General features: G+C 43.3%; 1 protein-coding gene across 4 annotated transcripts in view; it reads left to right on the top strand.

The window, feature by feature from the left end:
• The window catches only part of LOC144687075 (lamin tail domain-containing protein 1-like), a 34429-nt gene extending 18531 nt beyond the window's left edge, over positions 1-15898 (top strand). For 2 of the 4 annotated variants that reach the window (XM_078552839.1, XM_078552838.1), the window contains one exon: positions 15274-15898. In XM_078552839.1, the coding sequence (XP_078408965.1) occupies positions 15274-15411 (138 nt within the window). In that variant the 3' untranslated portion in view covers positions 15412-15898. Of the gene's footprint in view, positions 1-5822; positions 5973-15273 lie in introns of those variants that run through there. The other 2 variants (XM_078552840.1, XM_078552837.1) reach the window with 2 other exon arrangements.
• Positions 15899-18117: the final 2219 nt, after the last annotated feature.

The raw sequence follows: 18117 nt of genomic DNA, 5'->3' as shown, positions 1-18117 counted from the left end.
GGGGTGCTGCTGGAAGCCGATGAGTCTTCTGCCTACTCTTACCCAACATCTTGGTGGGGCATTCCAGAGTGCCAATCGTGCCATTATTGAGCCCACTGGAGCTCTTGTCCATTGAGGGCCTGATTGTCCTACTGACAGAGGTGATTGATCCCAGACCTGGATCAATTACTTGGCGAAATGTGATATTTTTGTCCCTCAGTTGCATTTTACACAATTTGCCATCCTAGCAGCTACCTGGGGCCTTGTTTCTGCTGTCGTAGAGTGGCATGGCATCAACCTGATTTACCCACTGGTATTTAAGGTGGGTGTCTTTTAGGGATTGTAAATGACCCGATCCCCATATTTGGCTATTGGGGTATTCATGGGAATAACAGTCAGTTGCGTTCTATAATGAGCAGGTGATCCAAGTGGGGAACGATCTTCAGGGCTGGGTGACTGATTAAAGCTTCAGTTTTGAAGGGTTATGCCCCCATGACTAACATTGTTTCAAACATGTGAACATAAACATTCAGATAATTCAAAGACACAGCAGCAATATTCAGCACCTGCTCGCTGTTCCTGATCTGTACGCGGGATTGTTGTTTAAGCACAACTAACATTATCCTAGCTGTTCAAGATTGACCTTTTCACAAAATCACAGGATGCAGGGTAGACTATTTAGGACTGAGGTGAGAAGAAATTTCTTCACTCAGAGGGTGGTGAACCTGTGGGATTCTCTATGATAGAGGCTGTGGAGGCCGGGTCACTGAATATATTTAAGAAGCAAATAGATTTCTGGACTCTAAAGGCATCAAGGGGTATGGGGGAGAGAGCGGGAGTATGGTGTTGAGATAGAGGATCAGCCATGATCATGTTGAATGGTGGAGCAGGCTCGAAGGGTCGAATGACCTACACCTACTCCTATTTTCTATGTTTCTAATTGTTATAGCGCAGAAGGAGGCCATTCAGCCCATTGTGTCTGCAATAGGTCTCTGAATGAGCTTTATGACTCAGTGCCATTCTCCTGCTTTTTCCCCATAACCCTGCACATTGTTTCTATTTAAATAACCATATAATGCCCTCTTGATTGAACCTGCCTCCACCACACTTCCAGGCAGTGAATTCTAGACCCGAACCACTTGCTGTGTGAAAATGTTTTTTCTCACATTGCGTTTGCTTCTCTTGCAAATCACTTTAATTCTGTGCCCTCTCGCTCTCGATCCTATTATTAGCGGGAACAGTTTCTCCCTATCTACTCTGTCCAGCCCCCCTCATGATTTTGAACACCTCTTTCAAATCTCCTCTTAGCCTTCTCCTCTCCAAGGAGAACAGTTCCAACCTCTCCAATCTATCTTCGTAACTGAAGTTTCTCATCCCTGAAACCAATTTTTATAACCTCTTCTGCACTCTCTCCAATGCGTTCACATCCTTCCTAAAGTGTGGCACCCAGAACTGTACACAATACTCCAGCTGAGGTCTAACCAGTGTCCTATATAAGTTCAGCATAACCTCCCTGCTCTTGTACTCTATGCCACTATTAATAAAGCCTAGGATACTGTACGCTTTATTAGCTGCTCCCTCTACCTGTCCTGCCACCTTTAATGACTTATGTTCATATACACCCAGGTCCCTCTACTCTTGCAACCCTTTAGAGTTGTACCCCTTATTTTATATTGTCTCTCCATGTTCTTCCTACCAAAATGAATCACCTCACACTTCTCCACATTGAACTTCATCTGCCACCTATCTGTTCACTCCACCAACTTGTCTAAGTCCTTTTGAAGTTCTACATTGTCCTTCTTGCAATTTACAGTGCTTCCAAGTTTTGTATCATCCACAAACTTTTAAATTGTCCCCTGCACCAAGATCTAGACCATTAATAACTAAAAGGAAAAGCAAGGGTCCCATTACCAACCCCTGGGGAACTCCGCTACAAACCTTCCTCCAGTCCAAAACATATCCATTCACCATTACTCTGTGTTTCCTATTACTCAGCCATTTTTTTATCCACGTTGCTACTGTCCCTTTTATTCTATGAGCTATAACTTTTCTCACAAGTCTGTTGTGTGGCACTGTATCAAATGCCTTTTGGAAGTCCATATACACCAAATCAACAGCATTACCCTCATCAACCCTCTCTGTTACCTCTTCAAAAACTCCAGCAAGTAAGTTAAACACAACTTTCCCTTTAGAAATCCATGCTGGCTCTTCCTAATTAACCCACATTTTTCCATGTGACTACTAATTCTATCCCGAATAATTGTTTCTAGAAGCTTCCCCACCACTGAAGTTAAACTGACTGGTTTGTGATTGCTGGGCTTATCCTTACAACCTTTTTTGAACAAGGGCATAATGTTTGCAATTCTCCAGTCGACACCTCCCCTGAGTCTAGAGAAGACTGAAAGATTAGGGCCAGTGACTCTGCAATTTCTACTCTCACTTCCTTCAGTATTTTTGGATGCATCTCAACTGGTCTCAATGTCTTGTCTACTTTAAGTACAAACAATTTATCCAATACCTCCTCCTTATCAATTTTGAACTCTTCTAGTGACAGAGATTCCTCCTCTGTCACCATTACCTCTGTAGCATCTGTTTCCTTGGTAAAGACAGATGCAAAGTATTTAACACCTCAGCCATGCCCCCTGCCTCCAGGTGTAAATCCCCTTTTTGGTCCCTAATCGGCCCTATTTCTCCTTTTACCACCCTCTTACTATTTATAAGCCTATAGAAGACTTTGGAATTACCCTTTATGTTGGCTGCCAGTCTTTTCTCATAACCCCTCTTCACTTCTCTCATTTGCTTCTTCGCTTCCCCTCTGAACCTTCTGTATTCAGCTTGATTCTCAATTGTATTTTCAACCTGGCACCTGTCATAAGCACACTTTTTCTTCTTTATCTTAATTTCTATCTCCTTTTTCATCCAGGGAGCTCTGGATTTGTTTGCCCTACCTTTCCCTTTCGGTGGAATATACCTTGACTGTACCCAAACCATTTCTTCTTTGAAGATAGCCTATTGTTCAGCTATAGGCTAGCTGGCCCAGCTCTGTTCTTGTCCCATTGAAGTCGGCCCTCCCCCAGTTAATTATTCTTACTCTAGATTGTCCATTGTCCTTTTCTATCATCAGCCTGAACCTTTTAAAAAAGAAAAAATCTCTAATGCTTCAAGTCAAGAGACTCCTTGGCGAAAAGCCAGGTCAAAAACCAAAGGCTAATATAGGATTCTTATATATAATATAATTCTTTTTCAATTCCATTAGGCACTTGAAACAAGACTAGGAGGCCACATTCACCTGAATTTATTCTACCCGGTGCCTACCTCTTGCTTGACTTAATGTCTCAAAGACATACTCTGAATCAGTACTCATCTCACAAGTTGACAACTTGTTTCATAGTTCTACTCTTTAATGGGAAAGAAAGAATGAACCAAACCTAACCTATACCCCCATCCTCCCCAACCTACCTATTTGAAATAACTTGTCAGTATTCACATACTCTAGTCCCTTTTGTTATTTTATAGGACACAATCAAATCACCCTCGAGTCTATATCCTTCTCTGAAGTATATATAGTCACAGCTCTGGCAGTCTATCCGAGTACCTTCTCCTGCACCAGTTTCTTCAGTTGAAACTACCCTCTACCTCTCCTGCCAGTTAGAATCTGAAATCAGCTCCTTCAGCTACACACGAACAGCCTGGAACTAATTTCCTCTTCCGCTTTGTGAAATGGTGCACTCCATCACACGTTCTATTCCTGAAGTGGTAAATTCCTAATCTCAGTTGTGTCATTGGAGGAAAACCATTGAGAGCTTGGGGCTTTGCTGCTATGTCTCCTTGAAGTACATAGTTAATAAAGTTGTGTGATCTTTGGAGAGATGCTAGTGTAGTGGTAATGTCACTGGACTAATAATCCAGTGATGCAGGTTAATGCCCTGGGGACACAGGATCAAATCTCACCATGGCAGCTGGTGGCATTTAAATTCAAGGAATAAAATCTGGAATTATAAAGCTAGTCTCAGTAATGGTGACTGTGAAACTATCTGTGATTGTAAAAATCCATCTGGTTCACCAATGTGAAGAAAATCTGCTGTCCTTACCTGGTCTGGCCTACATGTGACTCCAGACCCACAGCAATGTGGTTGACTCTGAAATGGGCCAGCAAGCCACTCAGTTCAAGGGCAATTAGAGATGGGCAACAAATGCTGGCCTTGCCAGTGATGTACACTCCCATGGAAGAATTAAAAACACATCATCATAGGGATTTAAAACACCCTGTTCCCCCACCTTTTATATTTTTTTCAAAACAAACCTATTATTTTCCTATTATATTTTACCCACAACACATGGCATCATAACTTGGTATTCAGCTCAAAAGTTGTTGAAGAGACACAAGGAGATAAAAGAATATAGTGAGCGGTGAAGAGTTATACACTAGACCATTGAAAGTGACTGAAGCGACTTTCTTTTTAAATAGTGTAGTTATATTCACTGTTTCCCGGTCTTTAGAATTCTTTTCCTATTTTAACCAACTTGCAAGTTAAACATTCATTAATTTCAGTCTTTTAAGACTCATGGGGCTGAATTTTACAGGCCACCCACAGAGCAGGTGGACCTGCAAATTAGGGTGTTGTGCCATCGGTGGAGTACCCCATCGATCTATCCACCCCCCCCATCACGATTTTATGTGTGGTGGGGGAGGGTCATGTGGGTCAACTGGCTGTTGCCCAATTGAGATCCTTAAGTGGGCAATTCATGCCTAATTCAGGGCCTCATCGCACCTCTGCTCTGATATAATGGACGGCAGAAGAGGCCTGGACCCAAAATGTAGCTCGCCAGGTTTAGCCATGCTGACTGCTGGTTAATGAAAGGGGGAGGGGTGCCTTGCAGATCCCTTTTGTCAATCAGAGGTTCCCCCTCCCACAGTTTTGCCCCTCCACATCCCCCACCTTCCCTCCACCCACACGGTCCAGCATGCGCCCTCCTCCCTCACCAGGGCCTGTCAGCCTAGCCCCAGTGAGATCTCGGACTTGGCTGAAAGCCCGGGCCCATTGCTGAACACCACATCCTACCCTACGTATAGTACCAGCAGCGGCCGCCGCTCCTGCTTGGCACTGCTGGTATGCAGAGCTGCCAGCCTCAGTTTGGACGGTAGGCCTATGAGGCGGGACATCCTCCTGGAGATGGACATGAGCCTCACGTCACTAATTAAAGGGCCGTCGCCTGAAAAATTAAAGGGGGTTGAGCTGGCTAAGCAGAAGTGAGCTTGCCCCCAAAATTTACGCTGGGGTGTGGGGAGCCCATCATCAGCGCAAAGTCCAGCCCGCGGGTCCAGGGTGTTCAGACCTAATCTATTTTAAGTGCCCAACTGCAAAATCCACTGTAACTGTCTAGCTCCTCCTCTGCCATTCCTGTAAACCTGTGGGCTCACCCGCCACCCTGCCTTCCGAGCAAGGGTCCCACACACAAAAGATGCACTACTGGAGTTAGGGAGACAATGTGGACCAAACTCCATGGAATCTGATTCCTATAAGCCAGGGAGAATGAGGTGACCTTTCTAAGTAAATGTTGCTTCACTTAATTCCTGAGTAAAGACTGATAAGGAACTCTTCTGTTTTCATCTTCATTCCAGAGTTTCCACCACCAATTTTTTTTAACCAAATCCGAACATTCTTTCCTGCTTTGTTTACAGAAAACATGGGACAGGCCGAATGGCCTCCTCCTGAGCTCTATCATTCCATAACTGTCTGGAAACGCCTTCATTGCTGTTTGTGAACTTCTCAAGCACTCTTAATGTGTTCAATTGAGTTTGTGCCAGAGAGTTTTTATGAGTGTTTTCTTATTATTTACAGAATAGCTCAGGGCAACAGAAAGTCTTTGTCCCGGGGATATTGCCGTCCCCAGTTCATCAAAAGTCCACCGCATTACAACATTTACAATCCATGCAGAACTTGTCATTCCAGCCCCCGATGCCTCGTCCTCCCCCAGTTGCATCTTGGTGAACTTTGATCATAAATCCAGGTCAGGCTTTAAAATATTTAACATTCGTGTAAATTATATGGGAGAGAAAGAAATGTTTTACGCATACTTATGCAGCATTTGTTCCATTCAGACTCCATCTAAACTGTGGAATAGCTTACAACTGAACTCCACTTTGGGATTTAATTTGGAAGCAAAAGGAAAATTCTCATCCCCAGCTCGGACATTTAGCCCTTGGCTGGTGGAAGCCAGCACAGGTTGGTCAGAGCTACCTCAGTGTTGCAGTACCCTCAGATAATGGGCCAAGTCCTGCTGGAGTGGGGCATTACGTGATCATGCCAGTTAGTCAGACTTTCTCCTGCACTCTTCAGCTCAAATAACATCTGAGGCATAACTTGTTTGAAGTGCAAGCTGTTAATAGGCGAGGACATTGAGGCACCTTAGCAAATGATGCAACCAATAGCCTGTCACTTTAATCAGTAAGATTAAAGGATTGAGAAAGAAACAGGGGAAAATGGAAAAGGAATATGAATTAGAGTCAAATCAGAAATAGAAAGAGAAATAAAGAGAGGAAAAGAGATTGGATTAAGAAAGAGAGAAAAAGAGACAGAAAGGAAAAGTAACAAAAAATAGTAATTTTAAAAAATCTTCAGGAATAATTTATTATATTGCAGGAATGAGAGTCTACAGCTTAAATGATTCCCTTTCTGGGCCAGACAGATTGATCGGCATTCACAATGTTGGTACTCAGATTCTTAATGACCAGACTTAACCCTTTGCAGTGAGTTTAATTGGCATTTAATGTGAAAACCCAGAAAGTTCCTTAGAATAACAGAGATGCTGAGGGTGATACACTCTTTAAACAAAGCAAGCAGTTAAATGGCAGAAATCAGCCGTCAATTTCCAGAAATTCACGACTCATGGCTCATCTCTTCATTCCCTGAAATTGTTGGCCCGTTTACACTTTAATGGTGTTGTGTGATGTTGAGATTCCATTATTTTTCCAGGAAGTTTTGGCCCATTGATCAAGATTTTCCTGAGCTTTCATTGTTTTCCTGAGCTTTCCCCTCTTTTCTCTTCCTATATTTTCTCCTGTATAGCTGCAGGCACCAAGAAAATTTGTTAGCTGGATAATAAATCCAATATTTATTTCGGGTTGAGACTGACACTCCATAATAATATGCTTGTGCTGATTACGCAACAAGACCAGACATTGAAAATCGCTCGCTGAAGATTGGTTTTATCACAGCAGAGAAAATTGATATCCCACCTGTTTCATGCACTCTGTTAAAATCCCTACACACACACGAAACTCTCTCTCTCATCTCTATAGATTATTAGCTCTTTGCTCTCCTGCCAGCCCAACAAATATCAGTACACTGCTGTGTGCATTAATATTCAACATTCTATCAAGTGAAATTCTAGTATGATTAGGAGATCCACTAGGAAATGGTGTAATTACCATTTTATTCTTTTGGTCCGACCAAGGAAGGATCGCTCATGTCACAGCCCGTGATACTGTCAATCAGCCTGCACATCCTTCCACTAGTTCATGTTAATAGGATTGAAGCTGATTGGTGAAGCCGAAACCAAGACACAGAGCTTTTCTTTATCAAGAAAGTTTATTGACTTTGTTCAGTCCCACAGCGCTCTCCCCACATAACCCAGTGTCCCAACTATCCCCTATTTATATGTGCTCAAAGATACTTAATGCCCATCACCTGTTTCTCTTAACCTTAACAATGTAATTGACATTAACAAACCTTAACCATGTAATTGACAAGACATTGACACTTCACATTGCTCTCCGAGGGTGAAAGTACAAAAATAGCAACCAGTTTATTCTGTGAATGTTAAGGACTTCATAAATCGTGAATCAGTTACAAAACGAATTATAACCTTTTCTATAGTGTTTGCAAACTTTCTATGTTTGTATTTGTTTTTGTCAGAGACCATGATAAACAATAGGGCGCTTTAGTGTCAGCAGTCCCCTTTTGCTCTCCTACTTGCACCACCATCTTGGAAGCAGCCCAGCAAGGATTAAGCATTAAATTTGGCAAGGTTTTTTGGCACACATTTGAGAGTGAGCCATGGAGTCAGCTCGAGTCTTTTAGCTTCACAATGGCATGAAGTGACAGAAGCTGTCATTCATTCCCCATCATCAGCACCCAGACATAAAACTGGCATTGTGATCGCCTGCTCGTCGTAAAACCTGTCTTGTTTTTTTATTCTGTTCAAATCATTGGTACAGGAAATCCAGGGGTTTCTGTAATGGGTGGTTGATGTGCAGCATCAGTTTTACACCCAGGCAGTGAATTGAAAATCAACCATCACATCTGTCGATCCGAACTCATGCTGCCTGCAACAGTGAAATGTTCCTTGCACTGCAAAGCACCCAATCAGGTGGAAACAAGTAGTTCCGGTTATCCCAATCGGTGATATATTTCTTAACGCAGTGAAGGTGATATGTTTAATTTAACATCACTGGACAATGTTCAGGAAATGTCATGATGATTTCTTAAATGAATATTTTGGGTTTTTTAAAAGCAAGAAAATATCCTTTTGTGCTAAGCATCTTGTTCAATTAACAGGAATTCTATTATTTGAAAGAAAAAGAACTTGCATTTCAATAGCACCTTTCATGACCTCGGCATGTCTCAAAGCAATTTAGTTAATTCACAGGATGTGGTTCTTGTTGGCTATGCCAGTATTTATTGCCCTTGCCTATTTGCCCTTGAGAAGATGATGCTGAGCTGCCTTCTTGTTTTTTATTCATTCATGGGATGTGGGCATTGTTAGCATTTATTGCCCATCCCTAATTGCCTTTGAGCTGAGTGGCTTGCTAGGCCATTTCAGAGGGCATTTAAGAGTCAACCACATTGCTGTGGGTCTGGACCACATGTAGGCCAGACCAGGTAAGGATGGCAGATTTCCTTCCCTAAAGGACATTAGTGAACCAGATAGGTTTTTATGAAAATCGTCTCATGGTCATCATTAGACTTTTAATTCCAGATTTTTTATTGAATTCAAATTCCACCATCTGCCATGGCAGGATTTGTACCTGCGACCCCAGAGTATTAAACTGGATTACCAGTCCAGCGACAAAACCACTACGCCACCGCCTCCCTCTTGAGCCCAATGCAGTCCATGTGGTGTACATGTTCCCACAGTGCTGTTAGGAAGGGAGTTCCAGGATTTTGGCCCAGTGACAGTGAAGGAATGGTGATATATATTTCTAAGTCAGGTGGAGCGTGACTTGGAGGGGAATGTGAATGTGGTGGTGTTACTATGTGTCTGCTGCTCTTATTCTTTTGGGCTGTTCATGGGTTTGATAGTGCTGTTGAAGGGGCCTTGGCAACTGGCTGCAGTGCATCTAGTATATGATACACATGGCTGCCACTGTGCATCAGTGGTGGAATGAGTGAATGTTTAAGGTGGTGGATAGGATGCTAGTCAAATGGGCTGCTTTGTCCTGAACTTCTTGAGTGTTATTGGAACTACACACATTCAGGAATGTGGGGAGTATTCCATCGCATGCCTGACTTTTGCCTTGTGAAAGGCTCTGGGGAGCCAGGAGGTAGTTACTCGCTGCAGAACTCCCAGTCTCTGACCTGCCCTTGTAGCCACAGTATTTATGTAGCTGATCCAGTTCAGTTTTTGCTCAATGGTAACTCCCAGGATGTTGATAGTGGAAGATTCAGCAATAGTAATGCCATTGAATGTCAAGGAGAAATAGTTAGATTCTTTCTTGTTGGTGATGGTCATTGCTTGGCACTCGTGTGATGTGAATATCACTTGCTACTTATCAGCTCAAACCTGAATGTTGTCCAGGTCTTGCTGCACAGAGACACAGATTGTTTCAGTATCTGAGAAGTCATGAATGAAACTGAAACCTTGAAGGTCCCCATTTCTGGCCTTATGATGAAAGGAAGATCATTGATGAAGCAGCTGAAGATGGTTGGGCCTAGGACACCACCCTGAGGAACTCCTGCAGTGATATCCTGGATGATTGACCTCCAACAACCACAACCATCTTCCTGTGTGCCAGATATGACTCCAACCAGCGGAGAGTTTTCTCTGATTCCCATTGACTTCAGGTTTGCTCGGGCTCCTTGACGCCACACTCTGTCAAATGCCGCCTTGATGTCAAAGGCAGTCCCTCTCACCTCACCTCGGGGGTTCAGCTCTTTTGTTCATATTTGGACTAAGGCTGAAATGAGGTCGGGAGCTGAGCGGCCCTGGCAAACTTGAGTATTGGTGAGCAGGTTATTGGTGAGTAAACGCATGTCAGCTGTGGCTTTGCTGGTAGCACTGTCGTCTCTGAGTCAGAAGGTTCTGGATTCAAGTTACACTTGGATATTCAGGATTTGAGAACCAAAATCAAGACTGATGCTCCAGTACTGAGGGAATGTTGCACTGTTGAAGGTGCTGTTATTTGGATAAGATGTTAAACTGAGGCATTGTCTGTCCTCTCGGGTGGATGTAAACGATCTCATGTCCGTATTTTGAAGAAGGGCAGCGGAGTTATCGCTGGTGTCCTGACCACTATTTTTTCCCTCAATCAATATCGGAGGGCAGGATTTTCCAGCCCCACCCACCATGGGACTGGAAATTCTCACCCGAAGTTAACGGACCTTTTGCTGGCCCGTCAAATTTTCTGTCCCGCCCGCTACAATTCCCAAGGCAGAAGGGAGCAGAAAATCCCGCCTACAAAAGCAAATTATCTGCTCATTATCATGTTGCTGTTTGTGGGAGCTTGCTGCATGTAATGTTTTTTTCTTTACCGATGATCGCTTAGACAGATGGGGTGGTAAATGGCTGGATTGGATTTGTCCTGGTTTTTGTGGAAAGGGCATACTTGGGCAATTTTCCACATTGCTGGGTAGATGCCAGTGTTATAGCTGTACTGAAACAGCTTGGCTAGGGGCGCGGCAAGTACTGGGGCACAAGTCTTCAGTAAAGTTGCCAGAATATTGTCAGGACCCATAGCCTTTGCTGCCCTGTTTCTTACATTCCAGCTGTGACTACACTTCAAAAGTACTCTGTTGGCTGTGACGTTCTCTGAGATGTGCGGTGGTCATGAAAGGTGCTATATAAATGCAAGCCTTTCCTTCTTTCTTTCTGTTGATATTTTCCATCGATTTGCTAATGATTGAGAGTAGACTGCTTGGGGTGGTAATTGGCTGAATTGGATTTTCCCTGTTTTTTTGTGGAGAGGACATACCTGGGCAATTTTCCACATTGTCAGGTAAATGCCATTGATGTAGCTGTACAGGAACAGCTTGGCTAGGGGCTTAGCTATTTCTGGAGATCAGGCCTTTAGTACTATTGCTCGAATGTTGTTGGGGCTTTTGCTGTATCCAGTGCGCTCAGACATTCCTTGGTACCACATGGAGCGAATTGAATTGACTGAAGATGGCTCCTTTGATGGTAGGGATGTCAGAAGGAGGAGATGGATCATCCACTAAGCACTTGTGACTGAAGATGGGTATTTTACAGCCAATGCAGTGTTTCTTTGAAGTGTTGTAATATAACAGGCACGGTTAGTTTGTGCGCAGGTAATCATGTTTTAGTGATATAGTTTGAGGGTTAAAAAGTAACCTAGACACTGGGAAGAGCTATCCTGCCCTTCATTGAAAAGTGCCACAAGTTCTTTTACTTCCACCCGAGAAGGAAGATGGAACCCCGGTTTAATGTCCCATCCTAAAATTGACATCTCTGGCACTGCAGCACTCCCTCAGTTCTGCAGCTGGGATAATACCTCTGGAGTGGAACCAACAACTTTCTGACTCATGGTGAGGGTGCTACTACTCAGCTATAACTGACATCTGCACTAAACAGAAGGGTCCTGTCAGATGAGAGAATCCAGTTTTGGGTCCATTTTACAATGTAGATCAGCTGGCAGTCAAACTTGGCCGTGGTTTGAATTTTCTGACGTAGAAGGATTTCACTACTCTGTCTTGGCAAAGCAGAGTAATATTCTAGTTCAAAGGTTAGGCTTCACATTCCATTTGACTTTTCAACTTAGCATCATGCACACTAGACTAATGGGGATTGTGCATGAAAGCTATACCCAGTGTTTATTTGACATTAGAGCAATATTTAAACAGCCCCTTAGACAAAAAAGTTAAACAACTGTGAAATGGTTAACTCCAGAAAGAATCTTCTGACTGGAAGTTACGTTTGCTCCAATTGATCAACATTTACCCAATCTAAAAAAGGTTAGAGGGTCACGGAAAGTGCCAGAAAGGAAGACATGAAAACTGAGAAGCAAGAACTATTACTAAAGGTTGGACAGTCTGGTGTTCTTTTCTCTAGACAAGAGAAGGCTGAGGGTTAATCTGAGTGAGATCTTTAAAATTATGAAAGGGTTTGATGGGGTAGACAGAAAGATGTTTCGACCTATGAAGAGTCCAAAACAAGTGGCTATAAATATAATACAGTCACTGATAAATCTAATAAGGAATTAAGTAGAAATTTCTTTACCCAAAGAGTGGTGAGAATGTGGAACTCACTACCAAGGGGAGTGGTTGAGATGAATAGTATAGATGTTGAAGAAAGGAGGCAGACAGAAAGCATGAGCCTACAGGCCAGTTAGCCTAACATATACCACTGGGAAAGTGCTAGAATCCATTATTAAGGAGTTAGTAGCAGGACATTTAGAAAATCGTAATACAATCAGGCAGAGTCAACATGGTTTTATGAAAGAGATATCATGTTTGACAAATTGATTAGAGTTCTTTGAGGATGTAACAAGCAGGGTGGATAAAGGGGAACCAATGGATGTGGTGTATTGTGAGGTGAGAGTGACTGCATATGACAACAAGGCAGCATTTGACCAAGTGTGGCATCAAGGAGCCCTAACAAAACTGGAGTCAATGGGAATCAGGGGGAAAACTCTTCGCTGGTTGGAGTCATACCTAGCACAAAGGAAGATGGTTGTGGTTGTTGGGGGTCAATCATCTCAGCCCCAGGACTTCACTGTAGGAGTTCCTCAGGGTAGTGTCCTAGGCTCAATCATCTTCAGCTGTTTCATCAATGACCTTCCTTCCATCATAAAGTCAGAAGTGGGGATGTTCGCTGATGACTGCACAATGTTCAGCACCATTTGCAACTCCTCAGATACTGAAGCAGTCTATGTCCAAATGCAGCAAGACCTGGACAATATCCAGGCTTGGGCTGACAAGTGGCAAGTAACATTCGCACCACACAAGTGTCAGGCAATGACCATCTCCAACAAGAGAGAATCCAACCATTGCCCCTTAATGTTCAATGGCAATACCATCACTGAATCCACCACTATCAACATCCTGGGGGTTACAATTGACCAGAAACTGAACTGGACCAGCCATATAAATACTGTGGCTACAAGAGCAGGTCAGAGGCTAGAAATCCTGCGGCAAGTAACTCACCTCCTGACTCCCCGAAGCCTGTCCACCATCTACAAAGCACAAGTCAGGAGTGTGATGGAATACTCTCCTCTGGCCTGGATGAATGCAGCTCCAAAAACACTCAAGAAGCTTGACACCATCCAGGACAAAGCAGCCCAGTTGAATGGCACCCCTTCTACAACCATTCACCCCCTCCACCACAGACGCACAGTAGCAGCAGTGTGTACCATCTACAAGATGCACTGCAGGAACTCATGAAGGCTCCTTAGACAGCACCTTCCAAACCCACAACCACTACCATCTAAAAGGACAAGGGCAGCAGACACATGGGATCACCACCACCTGGAAGTTCAACTCCAAGCAGCACACCATCCTGACTTGGAACTATATCGCCGTTCCTTCACTATTGCTGGGTCAGAATCCTGGAACTCCCTAACAGCACTGTGGGTGTACCTACACCACATGGACTGCAACGGGGTCTCAAGGGCAGTTAGGGATGGCCAATAAATGCTGGCCTACCCAGAGATGCCTACATCCCATGGGCGAATAAAAAAAAAATGGATTTCCAAAAGGCATTCAATAAGGTGCCACATAAAAGGTTATTATTCAAGACAAGAGTGCATGGTTTGGGAGTGATATATTAACATAGATGGACTGGCTAACTAACAGGAAACAAAGAGACTGGGTAAATAGATCATTTTCAGGTTGGCAAACTGTAATTAGAGGGGTGCTACAGGGATCGGCGCTGGGGTCTCAACTTTTCATAGCCTATAATATGACTTGGATGAAGAGAGAGAGTATTGTGGTCAAATTTGCTTGTGATACAAAAATTGATGGGAAAACAAGTTGTGAGGAGGACACAAAGAGTCTGTACAAGGTATAAATAGATTGGGTGAGTGGGCAAAAATTTGACAGGTGGAGTATAATGTGGGAAGAATTATGAGGTTGTCCACTTTCATAGGAAAAATAGAGAAGCAGAATATTATTTAGATGGCGAGAGACTACAGAATGTTGCAGTACAGAGGGATCTGGGCATCCTCATACAGGAATCGCAAAAAATTAGCATGTAGGTACAGCAAGTAATTAGGAAGGCAAATTGAATGTTGGTCTTTACTGCAAGGGGGGTGGAATATAAAAGTAGAGAAGTCTTGCCACAACTGTGAAGGGTGTTGGTGAGACCACATCTCGAACATGGTGTACAATTTTGGTCTCCCTATTTAAAGGGGGATATAGTTGCATTGGAAGCAGTTCAGAGAAGGTTCACTAGGCTGATTCCTGGGAATGAAGGGGATATCTTATCAGAAAAATTTGAGCAGGTTGGGTCTATACTCAATGGAGCTTAGAAGATAGGAGGTGACCTTACTGAAACTTATAAGATTCTGAGGGGGCTTTGACAGGGTAGATGCTGAGAAGATGTTTCCCATGGGAGAATCTAGAATGAGGGGGCACAGTTTCAAAATAAGGGGTCTCCCATTTAAGATGGAAATAAGGAGAAATTTCTTCTCTCAGAGGGTCGTTAATCTTTGGAATTCCCTACCCCAGAAAGCAGTGGAGGCTGGGTCATTGAATATATTAAAAGCATAGTTAGACAGATTTTTGATCTACAAGGGAGTGAAGGGTAATAGGGGAGGGGTAATGGAGTTCAGAGCACAATCCTATCAGGCATGATCTTATTGAATGGCAGAGTATGCTCGATGGGCTGAATGACCTGCTCCTGCTCTTATTTCTTATGTTCTTAAGTTCTTATTTTTAAGAGGAGGATAGATAAGTACAAGAAGGAGAAAGGAATGGAAACAATATGCTGATAGGATGAGATGACGTAGGGTGGGAATAGGTTTGTGTGCAGCATAAATACCAGCATGGCCCAGTTGGGCCAAATGGCCTGTTTCTGTGCTGGAAATTCTATGCAATTGTATCTGTTGTTGTTTTTCAGCCTGACCATCGAGGAGTGCTGTACGTGAATCCATCTCCGTCTGAATCACCTCTACAACAGTTTTATGCCAAGGCTTCTTGCAATATCAATGTGCCCAATCAGGCCTCACCCTGTCCCACAGTCCTCCCTAATCATTGAAGTGAATTTCAGCGATGTTGCTCTCTTGAAATTAACACCCTCTGTGAGTCTGTGCAGTTGAAACTTGAAGAATACCTTGAAACCAACAGAGCAGTGCAGAGTTTATTTTTTTATATGATGAATTGATGTTTGAGCTATTTATACAAAGGATCTAGCAGTTCATGCTGCAATGTCGTCATGTGTGGTGTTCAAATGGAAAATGACCCAGTGTCTGGCTTGATAAAAACCATGCAGTTTTTAACATGTGACTCAGAAACAAACAAAAGGTGGAGAGGGTGGGGGCTGTGATGACCTAACAGGAACCCCAATCAGAAGTCGAAAACCATGACTGACACAGCGGTCAGTTCTGCCAGCAGGTGAGGTACCCGGCAGCAGCACAACTCAGGGCCTAAACACTCAGGAGTTCCCATTGCTGGGCGGGTGTGGAACACTGGGGTAACTTTAACCTTGGGCAGTGATGCAAAATGACTAATGTTGAATCAGTAACTCAGGGTGGGGGTAAATAGTAGCCTGTGGGGGTGGTCTGGTGGCTAGTGGTGTTGCCGGGGTGAGGCGGGGGGGGTGGTGGTGGCTGGAGATTGGCAGCTTGGGTAGGGAGTGAATTGCTAACCCCCAGGGGTAGAGGGGTGGAATCACTAGCTGGAGCAGATGGGTGGTAGATTGATAGCCTGTGGGGGATGGAAGTGGTGGGGAAAGCGAGGGGTGGCTTTTTTTAATGTCAGGTCAAGAGCTGCCTGCTCCTCCCAGTTCTACATTTGGGTAAGTATGGGGCTGGGGAAGGGGATCCTTCCTTTGCTTAGTACCATATTATGCTGTGCTAGATCAGCACTTTGCAATTGAAGTGCTGGGTCCCAGATAAATCACAAGAGTCTCATTTCAATAAATTATTTTGGCCTTTGAAATTCCCAAATGTGTTCGTGCATCTATCCAATGGCGGACAGTGCACTCGCCGTCCTCCTGTTTGGTAGTTTAGTTACACCTGAATTTGTAAACCATAGTGTGACCCATCCCCCCTCTCCCTTATACATTGATCATTTCTTTCCAATTTGTGTTGGAATCACAATTTGGTTTAAAAGCCCTCCGGCCTATAGAGTGGAAGCCCACTTTACTAGTCAAAGGGTATTGTTACAAAACAACTCCCGTCGTTATTTTCAGGGATTAGGTGAACTGTATTCGAATAATGAGAATTAATGCCTTCACCAAACGGCCACTGATGTTTAATTGCTGAGTTTATGCTCATGAGACCTCTGGTTGAGGGAAGGTAAAGAACTTTTTTAAAATGGACATATCTGTGCTCCTTACTGCTTAGAAAGTTGGCCTTCTTTTCCTTCATTCCCAGTTGGCAGAAATATGTAGCTTCATTTAGAAAAAACTGAGTTTAAACTAAGAAACATGACACAGTGGCTCCAGTAGGAAGGCCCTGTTTAGAAATTCAGATTCTTCAGGGTTTTGGTCCCTGTCAGATTAGCTGACCTCATCCTGCATGAACAGATCTCAGCAGCTCTGGACCCCCACCTTGTGACAGTGTTTGGGGTGGCCTCCTCCGGCTTCAGGAAAGGGCAAGTGTTCTGCTATATACCATTTTTCAGTCATTGGACTGAGACAATCTGGGTGGAAGTATGACGGTAGAAATAAAAAGTATCAATTATTTTCTCAGATTAGTCGATGCTGTTTGCCAAACGCTGATTATTTCTGCAAATGTTTGCTTTATGTCTGATCCAAGTAAAATATCCTTTTCAAAAATGTTTGCTGTACTTTCAAATTCTTTATTGTTCCTGCACATGATACATACAAGTATTCTCTGTCCCTCACTGGCTCAATGAATGCTTGTGCAATAAGATGAGTCAATGGTTAACATGAAGGTACAGGCTATCCGTGTGCGTGCTGTAGTGTGTGCTGATGTTGGGTTTGCATATATTTCATTCAAGGCCTCATGTCCATGTGATGAAATCAAACTTGCATTTCTGTAGCACCTTTTGATGGCAACTGCTTTCCTGTTCTATTTTGTTTTGTTACTTTAAACACCAGAGTACATAGACATCAGCTGTGACTACCAGCTGAGTCAATCTTTAACAAGCTCATGTTACACAATCCAACGTGAATACTCAGTTAAATCACACCACACAATTCCAGTATGATTATGTTGTCCTTTATTGCTGAGCTCATGATTCACTTATAAGAACTCGAGTATCGTGTTTCACAATACCAACATGACTAAAACAAACAGTGGTGTACTCAAAACTCTTTCTACTTTTGATTTCTACATTTCATGCATAGTAATGCTAAACCATAAAAGACGCACAACGCAAACTTCAGATATACAAGCCGCCACGAAGGTATACTTATGTCCTCAATCTCTCTCAATGATTCTGTTACCATGGTTATATGGTCCACTTAAGCTGTTCAATCACTTTATTACTATAAACCATATCCAAAACAGCATTTCTCAGACCCTCAAGACATGGACAAGTGACCTTCACACATTGCTCCAGCATCTTAATTTTGCCTTAGGCCTGCTTCACAAAGCATCCCTGTCAGTAGAACTGAAAAGCTGTTTTAACTCATTGTGTGCTGATCCCACAAACAATGAGGCACATGGGTAATGCAAACCTCAGTCCTTTGCATCTTTCAAAAACCTCAGCATGTTTCAAAGTGTTTTACAGCTAATTGAAGTCGAGTCACTATTGTAATGTAAGAATTTCCACA

The sequence above is a fragment of the Cetorhinus maximus genome, chromosome 12, assembly GCF_964194155.1.
Source record: "Cetorhinus maximus chromosome 12, sCetMax3.hap1.1, whole genome shotgun sequence".
NCBI classification, from domain to species: domain Eukaryota; kingdom Metazoa; phylum Chordata; class Chondrichthyes; order Lamniformes; family Cetorhinidae; genus Cetorhinus; species Cetorhinus maximus.
This window is presented reverse-complemented; position numbering and strand designations above follow the sequence as displayed.